Source organism: Pseudopipra pipra, chromosome 16, assembly GCF_036250125.1.
Source record: "Pseudopipra pipra isolate bDixPip1 chromosome 16, bDixPip1.hap1, whole genome shotgun sequence".
Classification (NCBI taxonomy): Eukaryota; Metazoa; Chordata; class Aves; order Passeriformes; family Pipridae; genus Pseudopipra; species Pseudopipra pipra.
This window is the reverse complement of record NC_087564.1, coordinates 8,759,814-8,776,745: the sequence shown is the minus strand read 5'-3', so window position 1 is coordinate 8,776,745 and position 16,932 is coordinate 8,759,814. Positions and strand designations below refer to the sequence as shown.

The 16,932-nt window shown below is 37.6% G+C and overlaps 1 protein-coding gene across 1 annotated transcript in view; it reads right to left on the bottom strand.

Annotated features, from left to right (window-relative positions):
• VPS35L (VPS35 endosomal protein sorting factor like) overlaps positions 1 to 16,932 on the bottom strand; it is a 48,958-nt gene that overhangs the window by 11,342 nt on the left and 20,684 nt on the right. Inside the window, 7 exon segments of the mRNA XM_064672927.1 lie at positions 8,530 to 8,644; positions 9,808 to 9,885; positions 10,670 to 10,768; positions 12,669 to 12,732; positions 15,050 to 15,130; positions 16,149 to 16,234; positions 16,563 to 16,625. Of these exon segments, the coding sequence (XP_064528997.1) occupies positions 8,530 to 8,644; positions 9,808 to 9,885; positions 10,670 to 10,768; positions 12,669 to 12,732; positions 15,050 to 15,130; positions 16,149 to 16,234; positions 16,563 to 16,625 (586 nt within the window).

The window sequence follows — 16,932 nt, the reverse complement described above, 5'->3', positions numbered from 1 at the left end:
GACCAGACAAACGAAAAATGTGCCTCAGAGAACAGTCTGCATACCAAAGTACCCATGTCTGTGCAGAGAACACTCCTGTTATGAAATAACTTCAGAAGGCAGGACAAGAATGACCTGAGCAGCAATCAGTCTGCACAGTGAAAGAGCTGCTAATACCTCACCCTAATTTACTGCTCTCCCAGCAATCACAGTCCTACACATTCTCCTCTAAACTTCTGCCCTAATGCAAACCCAAACCCTCTTACCTTCACTTCGAAAAACTGAAATTTGATTCAATTTACTTTTCTGGCCCTCCTGCCGTTGCTGTGAATGAGAAGTGCCTTCTCATCTGGCTGGGCAGCTCCAGAGCCAGGAGCTCCCTCATTAACGGGCTGGGAAGAGCAGCATCCCCGGCTCCTCTGCAGGTGAGTGCTGCTGGAATGAGGAGAGACCTGCCCACCCCACAGAGGGCTCACCAGGCCCTGCCTGGGCTGCCACGAGTTCTGCTGTGCTTCCCGCTGCGCTCCCATCTTTTTCTTCCCTACCCATGGCAGCCACAGAGCAGCTGCCCCTGGGCTGTCTGCACGTGGCTGCTGTCCCTGGCCACTGCCACAGAGTCACCCTGCAAACCCCACATACTGTCACTGTCCCAGCACAAAGGAAAGACTGGGGGGCTCTTGCCCCACACTTTTAATCCTTGTTTCTTGCCTTTTTCCTCCTGCTTTCCCCCCAGTGCAACAAGGCAAGTCAAAAAAGCAATACAGCACAAAACAGTTGTATTTTACTTCGGTACATCCACTAGTCCTGGCAAAGGAAAATATGTTCATTTTGCTACAAGTCCTGCCAATCTGTGCTAACCACAAAATGGCTTTATGCTGGAACACTAAAAGCACATTTATCCAAGATATATGTGCTTCATAAAAAGCAAAAATAAATGCATATTCATATGAAGGTTTTTATTACAGACTGCAGAAAGCTACTTGTCCTCCAAACACTACCACCCTATTCACTTGCAGGGAGGTGTCAGTATGCATCACATGCTCTGAGTTTGAAGAAGTTCACTAAACAGGGTGTCACTGACCCGCTACTTTCTTAAGAAGTATGAAATGAGCATCAGTGTTTAATTCTGAACTACCTTAATTACAAGGTTATGCAATGGTGCTTTCTCTGTATCTTTAAAAATCAATTTTTAAAGCTATTACTGTAGAGATGTTTTAAAACAAAACCCTACACCGCTTTTCCTGGCTTCCAAAAGGTATAAGGAACCACTAAAAAAGCATCAAAACCCACAATGATGTTATGTTCTTGATTTAAAAAAATAAAAAAAAAAGGTAAAAAAGGCTTCTTCTGACAAAAGATGCTGTTTCCTTATCTGCCTAAAGTACAACACTGCTTCTGAAGTGACCCCCTGTTAAACTGGATAAGGGGAGAGCAGCCTGTGCACTACAACAAATCATCATGATGAAGCCTTCCCAGACTGCTGTTAATATCTTGTGCAGTGCTCCGAACATAACATACTTCATGCTTCGCTACATTTATCCTTTCACAGCAGCTCCCTCATTTTGGTTGACCATAATCCTATAAATCTTTCCCCCAAGCATACATGCTGACCTTCAGGCTACAAAAACTAACAGTCTTGGATAACCAAGTCAGCACCTCCAGAAATACTCTACTACACAAGGAAAAGCAAGTGATATTGGTGGTGGATGTTTTGCTGTTGACAATATTCATGAGGGCACATGTACACACACATTTAATTATACCTACAAACAACTTTATTTACCTCCATATATTCCTATATATCAATCTCTTTAGATATAAAAATTCAGCTTGCATTGTATTTGCTGCATCTGTGATAGCCAATTAAACTGGACAAATTTAGGATTTCAGGCAGGCAAAAATTCAAGAAGGAACAAAGCCATTAGAGATGGGAAAACAATTAAGCTCCTTAAGTCCACCTTCAAAGAGCAAAAGGGAGCGAGCTTGACATACCTACCCAAACTATTTTTAGACCCGGGTACAATTACACCAGGCTAAGTCCACCCAAAGGACAAAACCAGGGACCATACACAGCCTTCTGCATTCCACACCACTGTCATGTCTTACAACACTGTCAAACCTAATTTAATACTCTGAAGATTTTGCTTCCACATCTGACAGATGCTGGTAATTCAATGAAGCCTTGTACTCCAGCACAAAAAAATTAATGGGAAGCAATTGTGGGGGTTTCGTTGCCTTAGTTTTTCTGTTAAAGAAATTAATCCATTACTGTTTTGACAACCAAGCGTTGCAAACATATGAAACACCTTCTCCTCACATTAATGAGGTCACTGTGAGAGTTCTGCCACATTGTTGAAATGTGGATTTCCCTTGAACTACTGAACATTATTCTCCATCTTAAAATTATCTGCACATCACTTCCAGTCCAGAAACTACAAAGAATTATTTGAAGTAACAAAGTTGATATCAGAAAATGAATGCCCTGCTGATTGGTGAACTGGAATGTACTATGTTAATTCATACTATGAATTAGCTGCAGATAAAAAGCTAGTTATGTGGATGAAGCCTGCTAGAGCCAGTTTTAGGCATAGCTCGAGCAGAGGTTGTTAGCAAGGCCTTAGTACTTCCAACAGCACACAGAAGGGTAAGTGGAAGGGAAGATGTGTACAGGGAGATGACACAGGATGAGCCAGGACACTGGACACAAGATATTTTATTCTTAAGTTGTAGTCAGTAAATGCAACACACACCATCACTACCCCCCCCCCAAAAACCACCACAAATTTCAGCCTGCCTCTCTGCATTCCACATAATCCCTAAAGATTATGAGGTAACACATCAGCAGGAGTCTCTAAAGAAAGCTCCACTAGAAATACTGGAAATGTTGAAATAAGAAATGCTATAGCTAAATACTAGGTTTCTCCTTGTTATTATGAGGTGAAAAAAAAAAGTCAAATGAACAGCCATATGGAAAAACACGATACAAGGCTAAAGAGTCAATATGGTATTTGCAGAGAGAAATCATTCCTCAGAAGTTTCTCAAGTTTTCCAAAGAACCACCAAGTTTATGTTTAAAAGTAACTCAGTTAATACAAATATCTGGATTTAAAAAAAAATTTAAGTGTTCCTTATAGAAAAGGCTCTTTAAGCAACTAAGCTGACAGAAGATAAGAAGGAAAGTCCTCACGAGGATACATAACAATAAAAGATGGGGTGGGCAGGGAAAGGAGTGGGAATAAAAAGTTTTCACAGTGGAGCAAAAGGACTACTGCATTCCTTAAGGTTTTGCAGAGACATGTCCTTATGATGAGCTGGGAGGTGACAATGTTTGCAGACTAGTCTGGAACACGAGTGCAAAGCATCACAGATGGATCTCATGATTCTGAGCAATAAAGCAGCAGATGAACTCTAATATTAGTAAGGCATGTGGGGAAAGAAACAGCCCTTGCTATAAGTGCAGAAAGATAAGCTCTAAATAGGCTATTTACACTCATGAAAGATTTTGGAGTCATTATAGACGGTTTCCTGAAAACGACATCCTAAACAGCTGTGGAAAAGGCAAGGCAATTATAAGAATCATTAGGAGAGTAATGGAAAACTGAGGTGTCATTGTATCATTTATACAGCTGGTGTGCATTTATATCTGGAATACAGTCCTGATCTTCCCATTTCCAAAGGGACAAGAAGATTAAAAAGGTGCTAAGGTAGGGAACTGTTTCCTTATTAGAAAAGACTATACTGACAACAAATTCTTCAGAACTTACCAACTCCATCATCTCAAAGACAGCAAGAAAATGAATTCAGAATGACTGAATTTTGCTCAATATCACTTGCAGATCAGCTGCAAGCTCTAAGACAGGTAACTGTGGAACTCACTGTCACATGAAGTTACAAAGGCCAAAAAGTAAAGATTTATTAAAAAATTAAATGCCTAAGGATTGGTCCATTTATTTTATTAAGTACTATGGTCCCTACACAAGCTTTGTTGAAGGATGTATTTAGATCACCTGCAGCTGAAAGCCAAGAAGCGTCATTATACATTAGTGTTTCCTGTAGGTTCCCTTAGTAGATGCTACTAGACACTTTAAAAAACAGGTCATGGGCTAGACAGACTTGAAGAACTGACAATCTGATACAAAATACTAGTCTGAAAAGCTTACAGAGACAGAGATGTCATCTCCCTCACATCATATGGAAAAGCTATTGCCTGGGATAAAGAGAGGAACAACACAAAGCTCAGGGAATGAGATAAGTTTCCAGCTATGGAAATCCCAGGTAACAGTACGATTCATAATTCTGTTCAAATAAAGCAACATTTAGCATTACTAGTAAGGAAAACAGTATCTCACCACTTTTCCTCAAAGTTCCTTTGCTACCTTCAAGGAAAACAGCATTTAAAAACATAACAGAGACAACATACACTGATCTCACCAGAGAAGCAATAGCTAAGAAGTCCTAAAATCTGTAATCAGGAAAATCTCTTCAAATTCTTATTTCTCTAAATTCTTTCCCTCAAATTCTCTCTATTTATATTCTTCAGATCTATGAAGATTTTAGGAGATTAGGAAAAAACACTAAAAATTTTTATCTAATGCTACTGAGAAAATACTCTCAAACATTAATAGACTATGATTTAAAATTACTTATTAGATTTTCCATACCATACTTTCTCCAGAGTTTGGCTGAAGCCTGTCATATTTAGAGAACATTCATGGAAAAGTAACATATTCTGCAGTAGAAAAGAAATTACTTTTGCAATCTACTAGGTGAAACTGTGTTTCAGCTACAATTGGAGAACAGAACAAATACCTAGAAGTACATTAAGCACCGTATGCTTCAGAATTACAATCCGCATTTGGCAAACAAAAAGGTCTGCATCAGTTGGTCTGAGAGAGACTCCATTTTCATAATTTTATGTTTGACAGTATCCCACTGAAATTAGTCACATAGAATCAGTTGAATTACCCTATTCACTCAGCATGTTACTTCTGAAGTGAGGCAAGGATTTCACAGCCTTTAAAACAAAACTGCTGCTTAACACACAGTACCAGAAAGTTACGTCATCTCCACCCACCTGCTGAATGCTGTGACCAACAATTAAAAACTCATGCTGGCTGTTCTCTGACAGACAAAAGTAGCATTTCCACAGGGAGGAAATATGTGCAATTAAAATAATACCTATATCTCAGAAATCCAGAGGAGTGACACAACAGAGCATGCTTTTAATCTCAATTTAGTCTCAGCACTCCCCATGGCAGGAAGCATGACTGATGAGAATTTATTCCTCTCAGCATGCAGTGTTTAGTGGCTCAGCTAAAAAAATGAAAAGCCCATCTCTGTAAAATCTCTTTTTCAAAAGTGAGCTCTTAATAGGTTCTCCAGCGGTACAAACTATGCATCCAGGACAAAAACACCTAAAACATTTTAAACATAATTACAGATTCATTTTATTTAAAGCAGCTCTTGGGAGCTGGAGACAAAAGAGACAATAGCCATGTTCAGTACATACTGAACAGCATGCCCAGACAGACATCCATCAGTGTATTAAGATTGGAACTTCATAAGCCTATAAATTCACATTTCTGACCCAATTTCATTGTATTAAAGAAAATCCATTCCAAGAAAGATTACAGTTACAACTTTCTAATACTGAAGTATTTGGGTGAGTTCAAACACTTGATTTGTGTGGCAAATCCCAGCAGGAAAGGCTCAGATTTGATAGAGGAAATAGGAGTAGCAAGACACTAGGACTGACAGCCTACTACTGCTGCCCCTTGAGACTGGGAATGAGGTAAAACCAAACTCCTCCAGTTATAAGCAGATTAGCTGTGGCTCTCCAGTTGTTGGTAGTTTATCAGTGCAATCCTCAGACTCATAAACTTTATTTATTGTTATGACTTGCACATCCTCTTTATAAAAAAGGCAATTTTTTTAATTCCCCTTATCTACCCCAACATGTAATTCTGCTCCTTTTTCAAGTTAGATACATTGCCAATTTAGAGAAATCTCCCTATTGCCAATAGAAGTTGTGGAACTCAATTTTGTTATGTGTTTAAGTGAAAACTCTACTCACAGAAGTAGCTAGACTCCTCCACAGGAACTTAAAATTAAGAAAAACCCAAGAATTTAATTTGTTAAAAACAACAGCTGGAATCTTTAAAGACAAACTGCACACACACCCCCCCATGCACACTCCACTGCTGACTGAGCTATCACATCAGGTACATTACCTTTCAGTTTTATTTCTCTGCACAATTTTAAACCAATTAAGCTAATCCAAATCAGCATGAAATAAGGGTTACAGACAAAGCACAATTTCACTTCCTGGCCTAATGGTAGCATTAATTGCACACTCTTAAATCTTCACTTCATGCTGCATTGGTTTTAGTAGATTGGTGTCTAACTGGCATCAGTTAACTCAGTAAACTGACTGGATTGAAATTTGCTGTTATGAATTAATCAGTACTTCTTACCTCTTCTTACTCATTCAGTTAGGATACAGATTAAACTGTGTTAGGAGTAACTTTCAAGGACACATTATCTGACTTCAGTGCATCAGCATATGGAAAGACATTTCACAAAAAATGTCCCAAGACAGTGCCTAACTGGTTAACACATGCTAAATTACTCATGCAAGTGACATGTCTCTGAATACAAATTATACTCAAAATAGCTTTTCTAAGGAAGCAAAAAAAGTGTGTAACAATAAAACCTTGGTAAATGAAGTGAGTTACTGAACAGCAGAGTTTTGCACATGCTTCATTTTAATAAAACTGGAGATGAACCAAATGCTCCTTTTTCTAGCTTGTGGGTCTAAAATTCAGGAAAGTGTGGTTAATAAACCTGCAGTTTAGAGACTGAGCTCATAATACTTTGCATATACCTGTGACCATAAAAGATTTCAGGATGGGGATCCTGTAATTGTTTAGTGAGTGCATTGTGTTCACATGTCAAACAGCTGTGCACATTCATAAAACTCTCACATTGAAAAATCTGGACAATTGTTGGCCCAGGAGTCTCACTCAGAGTAGACTTGGATGACAAAAGTAGTGAAAAGGCAGTTTAGAAATTCAAAGATTATTAAATAACAGAGTGGGCCCCAGCATGGGCAGGGCATAATCCTTGAAGATCAAACATTACAGAAAAACTGCTTTGTATTTGCTTCCAACAAGAGAGGCACTGCAACACAGCAACAAGAACAGAAACTGATACACAGGATAAGGTAAACTGGTCAATTAAACAAAATGCCAGGGGAATAAAAAGTGAGTCCAATTTTTGTAAGCTCTGTTATCTACAAAGAAACTGCACAATACTAATTGCACAACAACGGACTTTGCAGATCTTTTATTTGCACAACATACTTGGACACAACAGCCAGCTTTAGTCTAAATCCCTCTGCTTTGCTATATGGGCAACATCAGATTCAAAACAAAGAAATACAACACTCACCCTGCACTAAAAAGTCTTAATCAGCATCCTAAGTCAGCTTGTTTGTGCAGCTGGAACTTGCTGGTAAATGCAGAGCTTGGAAAACAAGCTCTCGTGAAGAAGCACAGAGAATTAATAGCAGCCACAACAAAAGATGTTGCAAAGCAATCCAATTTATTACTCTCACAGCTCCACTGAAAACATGTAAAGGAAAAGCGTTTACCATCAGAGAGCAGACATTTAAAGTCAGGATTAAAAATTGCAAAACGAAGTAGAATGACATCATTTTAAAAAGGAAAAGAAAAATACTGCAAGCAGTTAAAAGTATGAGAAGACTTCTGGAATAGGTAACTGTCTTCCCTTTGTGACATGAAGGGGAACAAGATCATATTAAATGGCAATACAGACTTAATGCTCATTCTGGTGCCAGAATAGTTCCAATTGTTTTCCCCAAATCACATTTTGTCAGAATTTCCAATTACTTAGCATTGAGCTAACAGAATGGCTGAAAACTGTGCTCAGAGCCTGGTTCAATCACTAATTTAGATCGAAAAAAAAAAGAAAATATATTTTTCAACCTTCATATGATCTGGTATCACTCCATTGTTTCACTCTGCTGTAGTGGCACATTTTCTTGGCTAAGCATTTATCACACATCTGCTTCAATACCAAGTTTCTGCTGTTCCTGACCGAACTTCTAATTCTTTTCCAGCTCCTTGCAGAGTTTTGTCAGCCTGTGAACTACTACACAGATGAACTAGTTTCTTTTTCCACAATACAATAAAGCACATCATTTGTGATTAGAGTGCTTGCATAATTATGCAGGAGAAAAACATTCCACGCTTTCCATAATTCCTAAGTAATTTAGGATAACCTACCTCAGAGCCAGGACTATCTTAACTATAGTCAGGTGTCTTGGTTATTGAGATCACAGGATTTGTGTTAGAATTGAAGAGCTGCTTTAATATGACAAGTTTTTACTCTAACAGTGCCTGAAACAGGGCTGTATGTTAATTACATCATAAATATACATATGATTTAGCATTTCGACCAAGTTATAATTCACAGCTAGAAATATTTCTGAAATAAGAGATCCTTTAAACAGACAAATTCATGCCTTACCTTGTGAAAGGCACTGATTTGCCAGAGCAACCTGTCCAGAGTGTAGGTACAGATTAAGACGTGTGAAGATGCTGCTCAGAGACGGAATTGTAATGAAGCAGAAGGCAACACAAGCCTAAATCAAATTTAAAAAAATTAAACTGAATAAAATTCCTATCTCAGAGTTATAGCAATCCTTACTGATTTTATACACCATTAGGAATCAAAATCTGTAGATCAGTTCTGGGAAAGGCTTTTGATGAAAAGCAAATATTATGTGAAACCCCAAATCAGCAACTTTAAATTTCTAACAAGTATTTCAGTAATGATAAAAATATTTTTATTATTGTTATTATTACTAGATAAGCTCAAAACTTACACTATGACTCTAGCTCAGAGGGATCCTCTCTCCTCAGGTAACCAGCCTGCAGCTCAAGACCAAAAGCTAACTAGAAAAGCAGATTACTGTCCTAGGGGACAAACCATGTGGCAAACTGGCCAAAGCGGGTGCCCTGTGTGTATTTGGGAGGAAGCAGATCCAGCCCAGAGTGCTGCAGCTGCAGGCCCATGGAACAGCCCAAACAGCTGGATGGAACAAGCAGCCCCCAGGCACAGGGCAGCTGGCCAGTGTCACCCCAGCATCCCTTGTCCAGGACACGGCACAGGGGCTGTTAACAAAAGTCCTCTCATTAATAGCAGGATATGCAAACAGCTTCCCAACACGTGGAGATGGAGACACTCTGGTTGCTATATTTCAGGTTAGAAGAAATGAACACAAGCATTTGGCACAGCCTGTGCATAGTTCAAAGCACATCTGACCATATCCATACAGACTCAGAGGCACTAAAGCTGAAAGGAGCCCTGCATTTGAAATTCAAATACTGATTTCAGCATATCAGCTCTGATATTACGAGACAGAAGTCTGAATATATTTTTTACCCCATCTCCCATTCTCTCTGTGATTGAGTTACACAGAAATCTGGTATTTTATTTTAAATATAAATTGAAAAGCTGAGCTTTCTAGAATTCACACAAACAGTTCTCCCACGAGCCCCCCTTTGTCAAATCTTGCTGCTCTTTTTCAATACAAAGCTGCTATTAGATGGTTTGGGTCTTATATTTCTTAAACAGCAGCATTATCTTTAGAGAGGAAAGAGAGATGGCAACGAGAGAAAATGAGACTACAAACAGTGTCAAAAAATACTAACAAACTAGTTTTTCAAAAATTACAAACTTAGGTGGCAGCAAATAGTGTTCTCTGCAAAGAAAGCAGGCTCAAAGTTTATTAGTCAGACCTACCCTGACAAATGCAGCAGTCTTTCTGGAATGATTTCCTTTCATCACCTTTCTTGTTTCCATTGCTAGTTGGTTCACAGACTACACATAAAAACCAAAAGAAAACCATGAAGAAAAATGCACAGCCCTAGTGGCAAATAACAAACTGCATGTTTTACTGCATGCATTTAGAGAACAGCAAGAGCCAAAAGGAATTCTGATACAGGGTGCCCTCACTGTACTATTTAGTTTTTACTTGGAGAATTTTAGTGACTGTTCCTTAAAGCAAATATGACTTGTTTTGTGAAGGTAGACTCATTGATTTATTCAAGCCTTTAGCCTATCCTTTGCTTCCCAGCTATAGTGCTGTCACCTCTTTCCTAGCATAACAACAGTGATTTTTAGCTAATACACTGATTAAAAAGCCAAAACACTAAAAATATTTAAGAGAAGATACAATGTTCCAAAGGAATCAGATGCAGCTAATGCTTACCTGTGACTCAATACAGAAAAGGGATTAACTTTCCCAGTCATAGCAGGATTGTGCCTGAATCTGCAGCCAGACACAGTCTAATCTCTCCTAGATGGAGGATTATAGAAGAGAGAACCCAAATTCTGAATGCACAAAAGGGCCATTTATTTTATTAGACATGAAGTCTCTTGTAGGATAGCCTGTTTTCTTTGTTGCAATGATACCATGCGTGCCTGTCAAGCAAGAACTTCAGAGTGTTTAGAGTGATAAAATCAGAGATGAGATCAAAGTTTACTTTATAAACACTTGATAAAAATACTTCAGACTTATTTTGCCATATAATCTGACCAGGGAATGGGACAACTGCAAACACATCCTGACTTATTAAGGAGATGTAGATAAACTGTGGCTTACATGAATCAGCTGGACTAGAACAGGCTCCAGATTGCAAAACATTGACCTGGCTTCAACGTAGAAACTCAGCTGTTGTTCAAAGTCACGGCCAAATGAAACCTAGAAAAGACAAAAAAAACCCCTAAATTTTACCATTGTAGGCCATTAACTTTAAGATATATAAAACTGTGTGTGCAGATTAACCATAGATATTCAAAAGTCAAAATGCACGTATAGTGGTAAGAAAAAAACCCACCAGTAACAACAAAATAGCACCCAGATAATCTCTGTCCTTTTAACCTTCTGCAATACTTAACTTTCAGGGAAACATGATTTATTGGTGGGTTTTTTGTCTATACTCCACATGATGTTCTACTTTACAGACCAAGTATTTATCAAGAATACAAAATTTAAGTCCTAGGTTTGTAAAGTGTTCTCAAAACCAGCAGAACTCTTGTCTCTTTATGGAAAAGGGACAAAGACCTCGTTTTGATCATACTTAAAAGGCAAAACAAAAAACCCCCAGAAAAACAGAAATACATCTGTGGATCTGTATTCAAAGTCCTGTAATTTCTGAGGTCCTGAGAAAGGGCCTTCAAGAGAAAATAGCATTTTTCCTAACTAGATAAACCAGAGAGAAAAGCAGGTTTTCCTCGAGTTTGGTTAATAAATACTTGCTTATATAGTATGGCAAAAGCCTGCAACCTTGTATTCTGGCAGGAAAGAAGTCAAAAAACAACCCTTGTGTGAGAACACCCTACTTCCAACTCTCTAGATTTAAAAAAAATCCAAGTGCTGTCAGCTGGAGTGTCTCAGCTGTCAATTAAAAGCCTTCCATGAGAAACAGTCTCCAGGCAGTCTATGTTTATGTATTCTATTGGAATTTTTTTCTAATAGAAGTAAAGGTTGCATTATTTATTATTTTTCAAGTCATATGCAAAAGATTTTTTTTTTTACAAAATTAGAATAAAATTTACATTCAATTCATACAGTGAAAGATCAAAGAAACTGCAGCAGAAAACAAAAGATTGCTTCTCACATTACAGACAACTGTTTTCACCTTTCCTCTATTTGTACAACTGCTGATTCTTGAGTCCCAGTCTCAGGAAAACTCCTCTAGAAATACAAATTTTTCCACAAAAAGACTGACTGTAGGGGTGACTGTTAGGACTGCTTTTCCCTTCATATCTTAATGTGTGCTGGTTTAAAATTCATAACTAGTCATTTTGCTGCTATGGGATTTTTCCCCCCCAACCCAAGACTATCAAGCCACATCAAATTTTATTCAATGTGAGAAATCCTCCTAAAGGAAACTATACAATATTATACTGTATAAAAAGCTTAATAAAGCAAAACTATATTAAAGCATATTAATTAGCAAATTATTATAGCTGAAGAAAAAACAGCCATCTAGAATTGCAACAAAGAGGACAAGTAGAGATAGAGCCTGTCAGCTGGATGTGAAAGAAAAACCAAACATTGAGCACATGGTTAGAGAATAAAAAAAAGCCTGACAAAGTCTCCCTAAAAAAACCTGACATCTCAAAACCAGAGAACAACAGAAGATTTTATTAGGATAAGGGTTAAAAACTAATTTCAAGGCAAAAGACCTGGAGTTCTTGCGGGACTACTAATTTAATGATACAAATTATCTTATTTGTAAATTAAGATAAACAGAGATAAGAACAAGATATGAGTCATATTTATTTTGTGTTTCTTAAAACTGGTATTGGTTCCATTTATAGCTGGGTAGTGGAACTTCATTCAGATAAATCAGTGACCTCTCTGATGCTATAATAGACAAGATTTCAATTGCTGTTTAACTTTTTTACAATCCTTGCTATGTTTTACAGGAGATGTACAAAAATAGCAGAAAATGCAATGAAATAAACAATGTATGCACTTTAAACTTTGATATTGCATCAGACACACGGGCTCTGATTCAGCCACACAGGCATCTGTTCCTCATGGGGATCTCAGGAAAATCCAAACCCGACAGTTGCACACAACTGTCACTCACCATTTTTATGAATCCATTTATCAGAGCTGCTAACATTCTTTTCTCATCCTCAAGTGTTAGTGCACTGGAAGAGAAAACTTGTATGGTAAATTTTAGAATATTACTTATTAAAGGTTCAAATTATACATAATATTTTATATAACATTATGTATAAAACTGATTTTAATATAAATATCACCCAGTCAACCATGCACCAAACTAAATTCCACATTTAAAAAAAAAAAAAAAAAAAGTAAAAATTGCTAAGAGTGTCTTTCAATCTACAAAAACTCAGATTTGGGCCTGAGGAGAAGGAAGCTAAGCCAATGTTCTTTACTGCAGCAAACAAATGGCTTCAGTCTTGTGTTGCAACATGAGAACTCGAGTAGGAACTGACTCCAAAAGCCTAAAGAAACTAGTAAATCTATTCCTAGAAGAAAGCTACCCTATTTAAGGGGTAAAGTTTTTAAAATAAACTTTAAATAGTATATGTAAAGTGTATTTATTTTAAGAAAAACATTAGCTCATTGTTTGGTTTGGGATTTGTTTTGTTTTGTTTGGGTTTTTTGTTCTAACTAACCTTGCCTCGGAATTTAAAAGATAATTAACATCATCTTCTTACACTGCTGCTTTTTTGATGTTTTAGTAAGAACTGGAGTGATATGTAAAAAGAAGTTTCTTTTCAAGATTATCACAGATACCTATTCTTTAGCAAGAGTCCAAAATCTGATTTGAAACAAATTTACATCACATGAAAATCCAGTAAATCAAACCCATTTCACTGAAAATGGATGAATAAAAAGTTAAACAATTAACTATTACAATTTAATCCTCTTACTATTATATGCTTGGCTCCAGCTTTGACCTTTGGTATATCAGTTACCAATTTCCTACTCAGACACCAGATGGGAAGAGAACAATAGTTTTATTATACAAATTCAGCAAAGGAGGAAAGAAAACCTCAGCATGATTAGCTCATTAGGGCATTGCCAGTCAAAAGAGTCAACTGATGGGCTCTGAAAGGCTCAGAAGGCCTGTAATGAGATCTCCAGCTCAGTTATAGGTTTCCAGTTCAATTCTGAATCAGACCCCTACCAGTCTAAAGGCTGTTACCCTCCAACAGCTGTTATGGGGGTCAGTGAGCCCCACACAATGGGCTGGGAGTTTCCTGAACCAGGATGCAAAAATAGATGCAGGAGTTACTTCAAAAAAACTAGAATTTATGGTGATTTACCAACAGAACCAAGGCAATTATGTACACCATCTTATCTCAGCTAAAGGAACTGCAGGTTTAAGGGATTTTAAAAATCCCAGTAAACTATCAAATTGTTTTGGCAAAACGTCAGAGGCAGCACCAAATAGGGATTGTCATAAACTGCTTTATTTCTTTTCTTAATAAGCTGGTTTAGGTACAATATATTGTTCTATTTAAAGGCTGAAGTGGCTTTTAGTGCAACATACAGCCAAATAAGGTGCTTTCACCCAAAATAAAGCACTCTAGCTGGTATAAATTGGAATTACATGCCAAATATTACTTCCTTATTGGCCATAAATCTTCCATTCATGACCTATCAAGGCCAAGAAAGCTATAAGTTCCTTTGCAGCATCTGCCATACTAAGAGGCTCTGGGCTCAGAGTGCCAAAAGAAACTGTGCCCTTCTAATTCAAGAGGAAAAAAGAGGAGATTTGTGCTCTTGAGAGCATTGTGATTCTGGCTCTATTTTCAATCAGACAAAGATTTTGGTGTGATTTTTGCAAGTTACCTACAAACCACAACATCTTCCACTCTGCACAATGGCTATTGAAACAGTGATGGTGCAACAGGGAACTCAGGACCTCTAACAACCTCAGCTCTCAAAGGCAAGGGGAAAAGTGAAGAGAAGATTTAGGGGTAAGATATAGATGGTTCAAGAACTTCTCCTTGGTTCTAGCTTCCCCTACACAAATTCCTGGAGGTCTTCCAGATATTCTTTTAAAGATTTGTAATAGCTGAAAATAGTGGCCCAAAGAAAAGGTATAACTGAGTATGGCAATCTGTGCTTTAGGAGCTACATATTCACTTGAATCTCACAAATAGCTTATTATTCACTGTAGCTCAAAGATTACACTGGTTTCACTCATCAAATATTTTTAAGATTGGATTGTGTACTGTCTCTGCTTCACTAGAAAACTCTACAAAGCCGTTGCTACTTTCCTCTTAAAATTCTGCTTCAGTATTTAAAACACAGCAGCAATTAAAGAGCAAATGGTACAAGCTGCCACTTCACTGCACAGCTCTTCCCTCACCACTAATTGGATTCATGTCTTCATCCACCTTGAAGCAAACAGCCTCAGAAACATGAAACTACACCAGGCAGCCAAACTCTGCATAAATGATAGTTATTAGTATAAGTTAATCTTACTTCACAGAATCATGCATCGTCTTACAGATATGCAGAAGAGCATTGAGTATAACAGGATCCTTTGTCGATTCCTGCTGATGCCTAGAAAGTGTTTTAGAAAAAGTGATGAAAAATCCTGCTCTGTCAAAATGAAAAACAATTACTAGAATAACACTGATTTCATGCATCATTCCCATCGCCAGCGCTGTATGACACTACTCAGGTTTTATATTCACTGGTGAACCAACAGAACTACAGAGATCACGTGGTTAATAGATGTAAAATTCCAGCAAATGCCAGTCAAGAAATATTATCTTAATACACAGAGCTGTAGTGCCAAGCCACAGAATCTGACTCCTTAAGGGACACAAGCCACAGGATCTGACTCCTTCAGGGACACAGCAAGCCAGATGTGATACATTGAGGCAATCTAAGAACATCAAAACAAAGCAATCCTCGATCTACCAAGATGTAATGTAATTTCTCAGCTACTTAGGGACAGCCAGGAAGGATAAATGTCACGTTTAGGTACAGAGGCACACGTGCAGTGCAGCTCCACTAAGATGATTAAGGGGCCACAGCATCTCTCATATGAGCAAAGGCCAAGGGACAGAAGGCTCAGGGGGCTCAGCACTGAATACAAATACCTGAAGGGAAGGTGAAAATTAAAAAAAATGTTTCAAGGAACCTGTTAATTATTTGAAAAGGACTGTCTGCCTTTTACAATATTGGAAGATATTTTCATTTTCTAAGTTCATTTTTAACTGTGGCAAAACTCCATTACACCAAGGCAACAGTTCTGTGCTGTCACAGCAACTGGAATGTGAAATAAATTTCATAAACCAACAAAGGCAAAAAAAAAAGCTCAGAGAACAACTATTCTGTTAATCCACAGCAAGTCAGCATCAGTACAATTACTTCAATTTCAGCTTCCTTTGTGAACAAACAGTCGACCAAAAGATTAACAAAACTGACAGTTTTCTCTTTTCTTTCCCATAGCCTGGAACACCTTCACCAGCTAAATGGCCTGACTCTTATATACTGACTCTTCCCTAGCCATCTTTCAATAAATTTCTCAGACCCCTCTAGAGTGCATTTCACCTCAATAGTCTCCACTTACTTAATAAAAGATTCCATAATGCACTTGCAAACCTCCACTCTCACACTTTCCTTCTGGAACATATCCAGAAATGGCAAGAATTTCTCCTGAAAGTACAAACACATAAACAAGTAAAATTAGGTATGTTACCAAACAACACACTAAACCAACAAATATTTATGCCATAGTAACAAAGAAACTCAAAGAATCTCACAGCCTACTGAAAAAAAAGTACAGAAAATTGGAATTGGAATAATGAATATTTAAGTACAAGCAGCAGAAAGCTCCCAAAATATTTCTGCACTTACCAACTTGATAAAAAGTCCTCCCATTCTGTGAACTTGTAAACAACTTAAATATCCCACTCACGTAAATTCTCTTGCAGAAACAGAGCTAAATAGTTCTTAAAAATTTATTAAACAGAGTATTACTTACCACTGAAAAAAGCAGAGAGAAGTCATAGATATAGGTAATAACTTTCTGAATAATTGACTGCAGCTATAGGAGAAAAAAATTTTAAAAAAAGGGAAAATTATTGTAATGCAAGTTAAATTAAGACTATCCACACCATAGTAAGGCAGATTTTTTCAATTTAAAGTCTCCATGTCCTCCAACTCTCTGCATTAAAAACTCCAACCAAATAAACAAACAAAAAAACCCCCAAGCCAGTTTGTTAAATCTTCTTTTGTAGGCACTTTATCTACCCTCCAAGTAACCAGAAAACCTTCTTCAACTAATCTGTATGTCATCTGGCATTTGGTCTCAAGAACTGCACATAATAATTCACTGAAACCTTAACAATGCC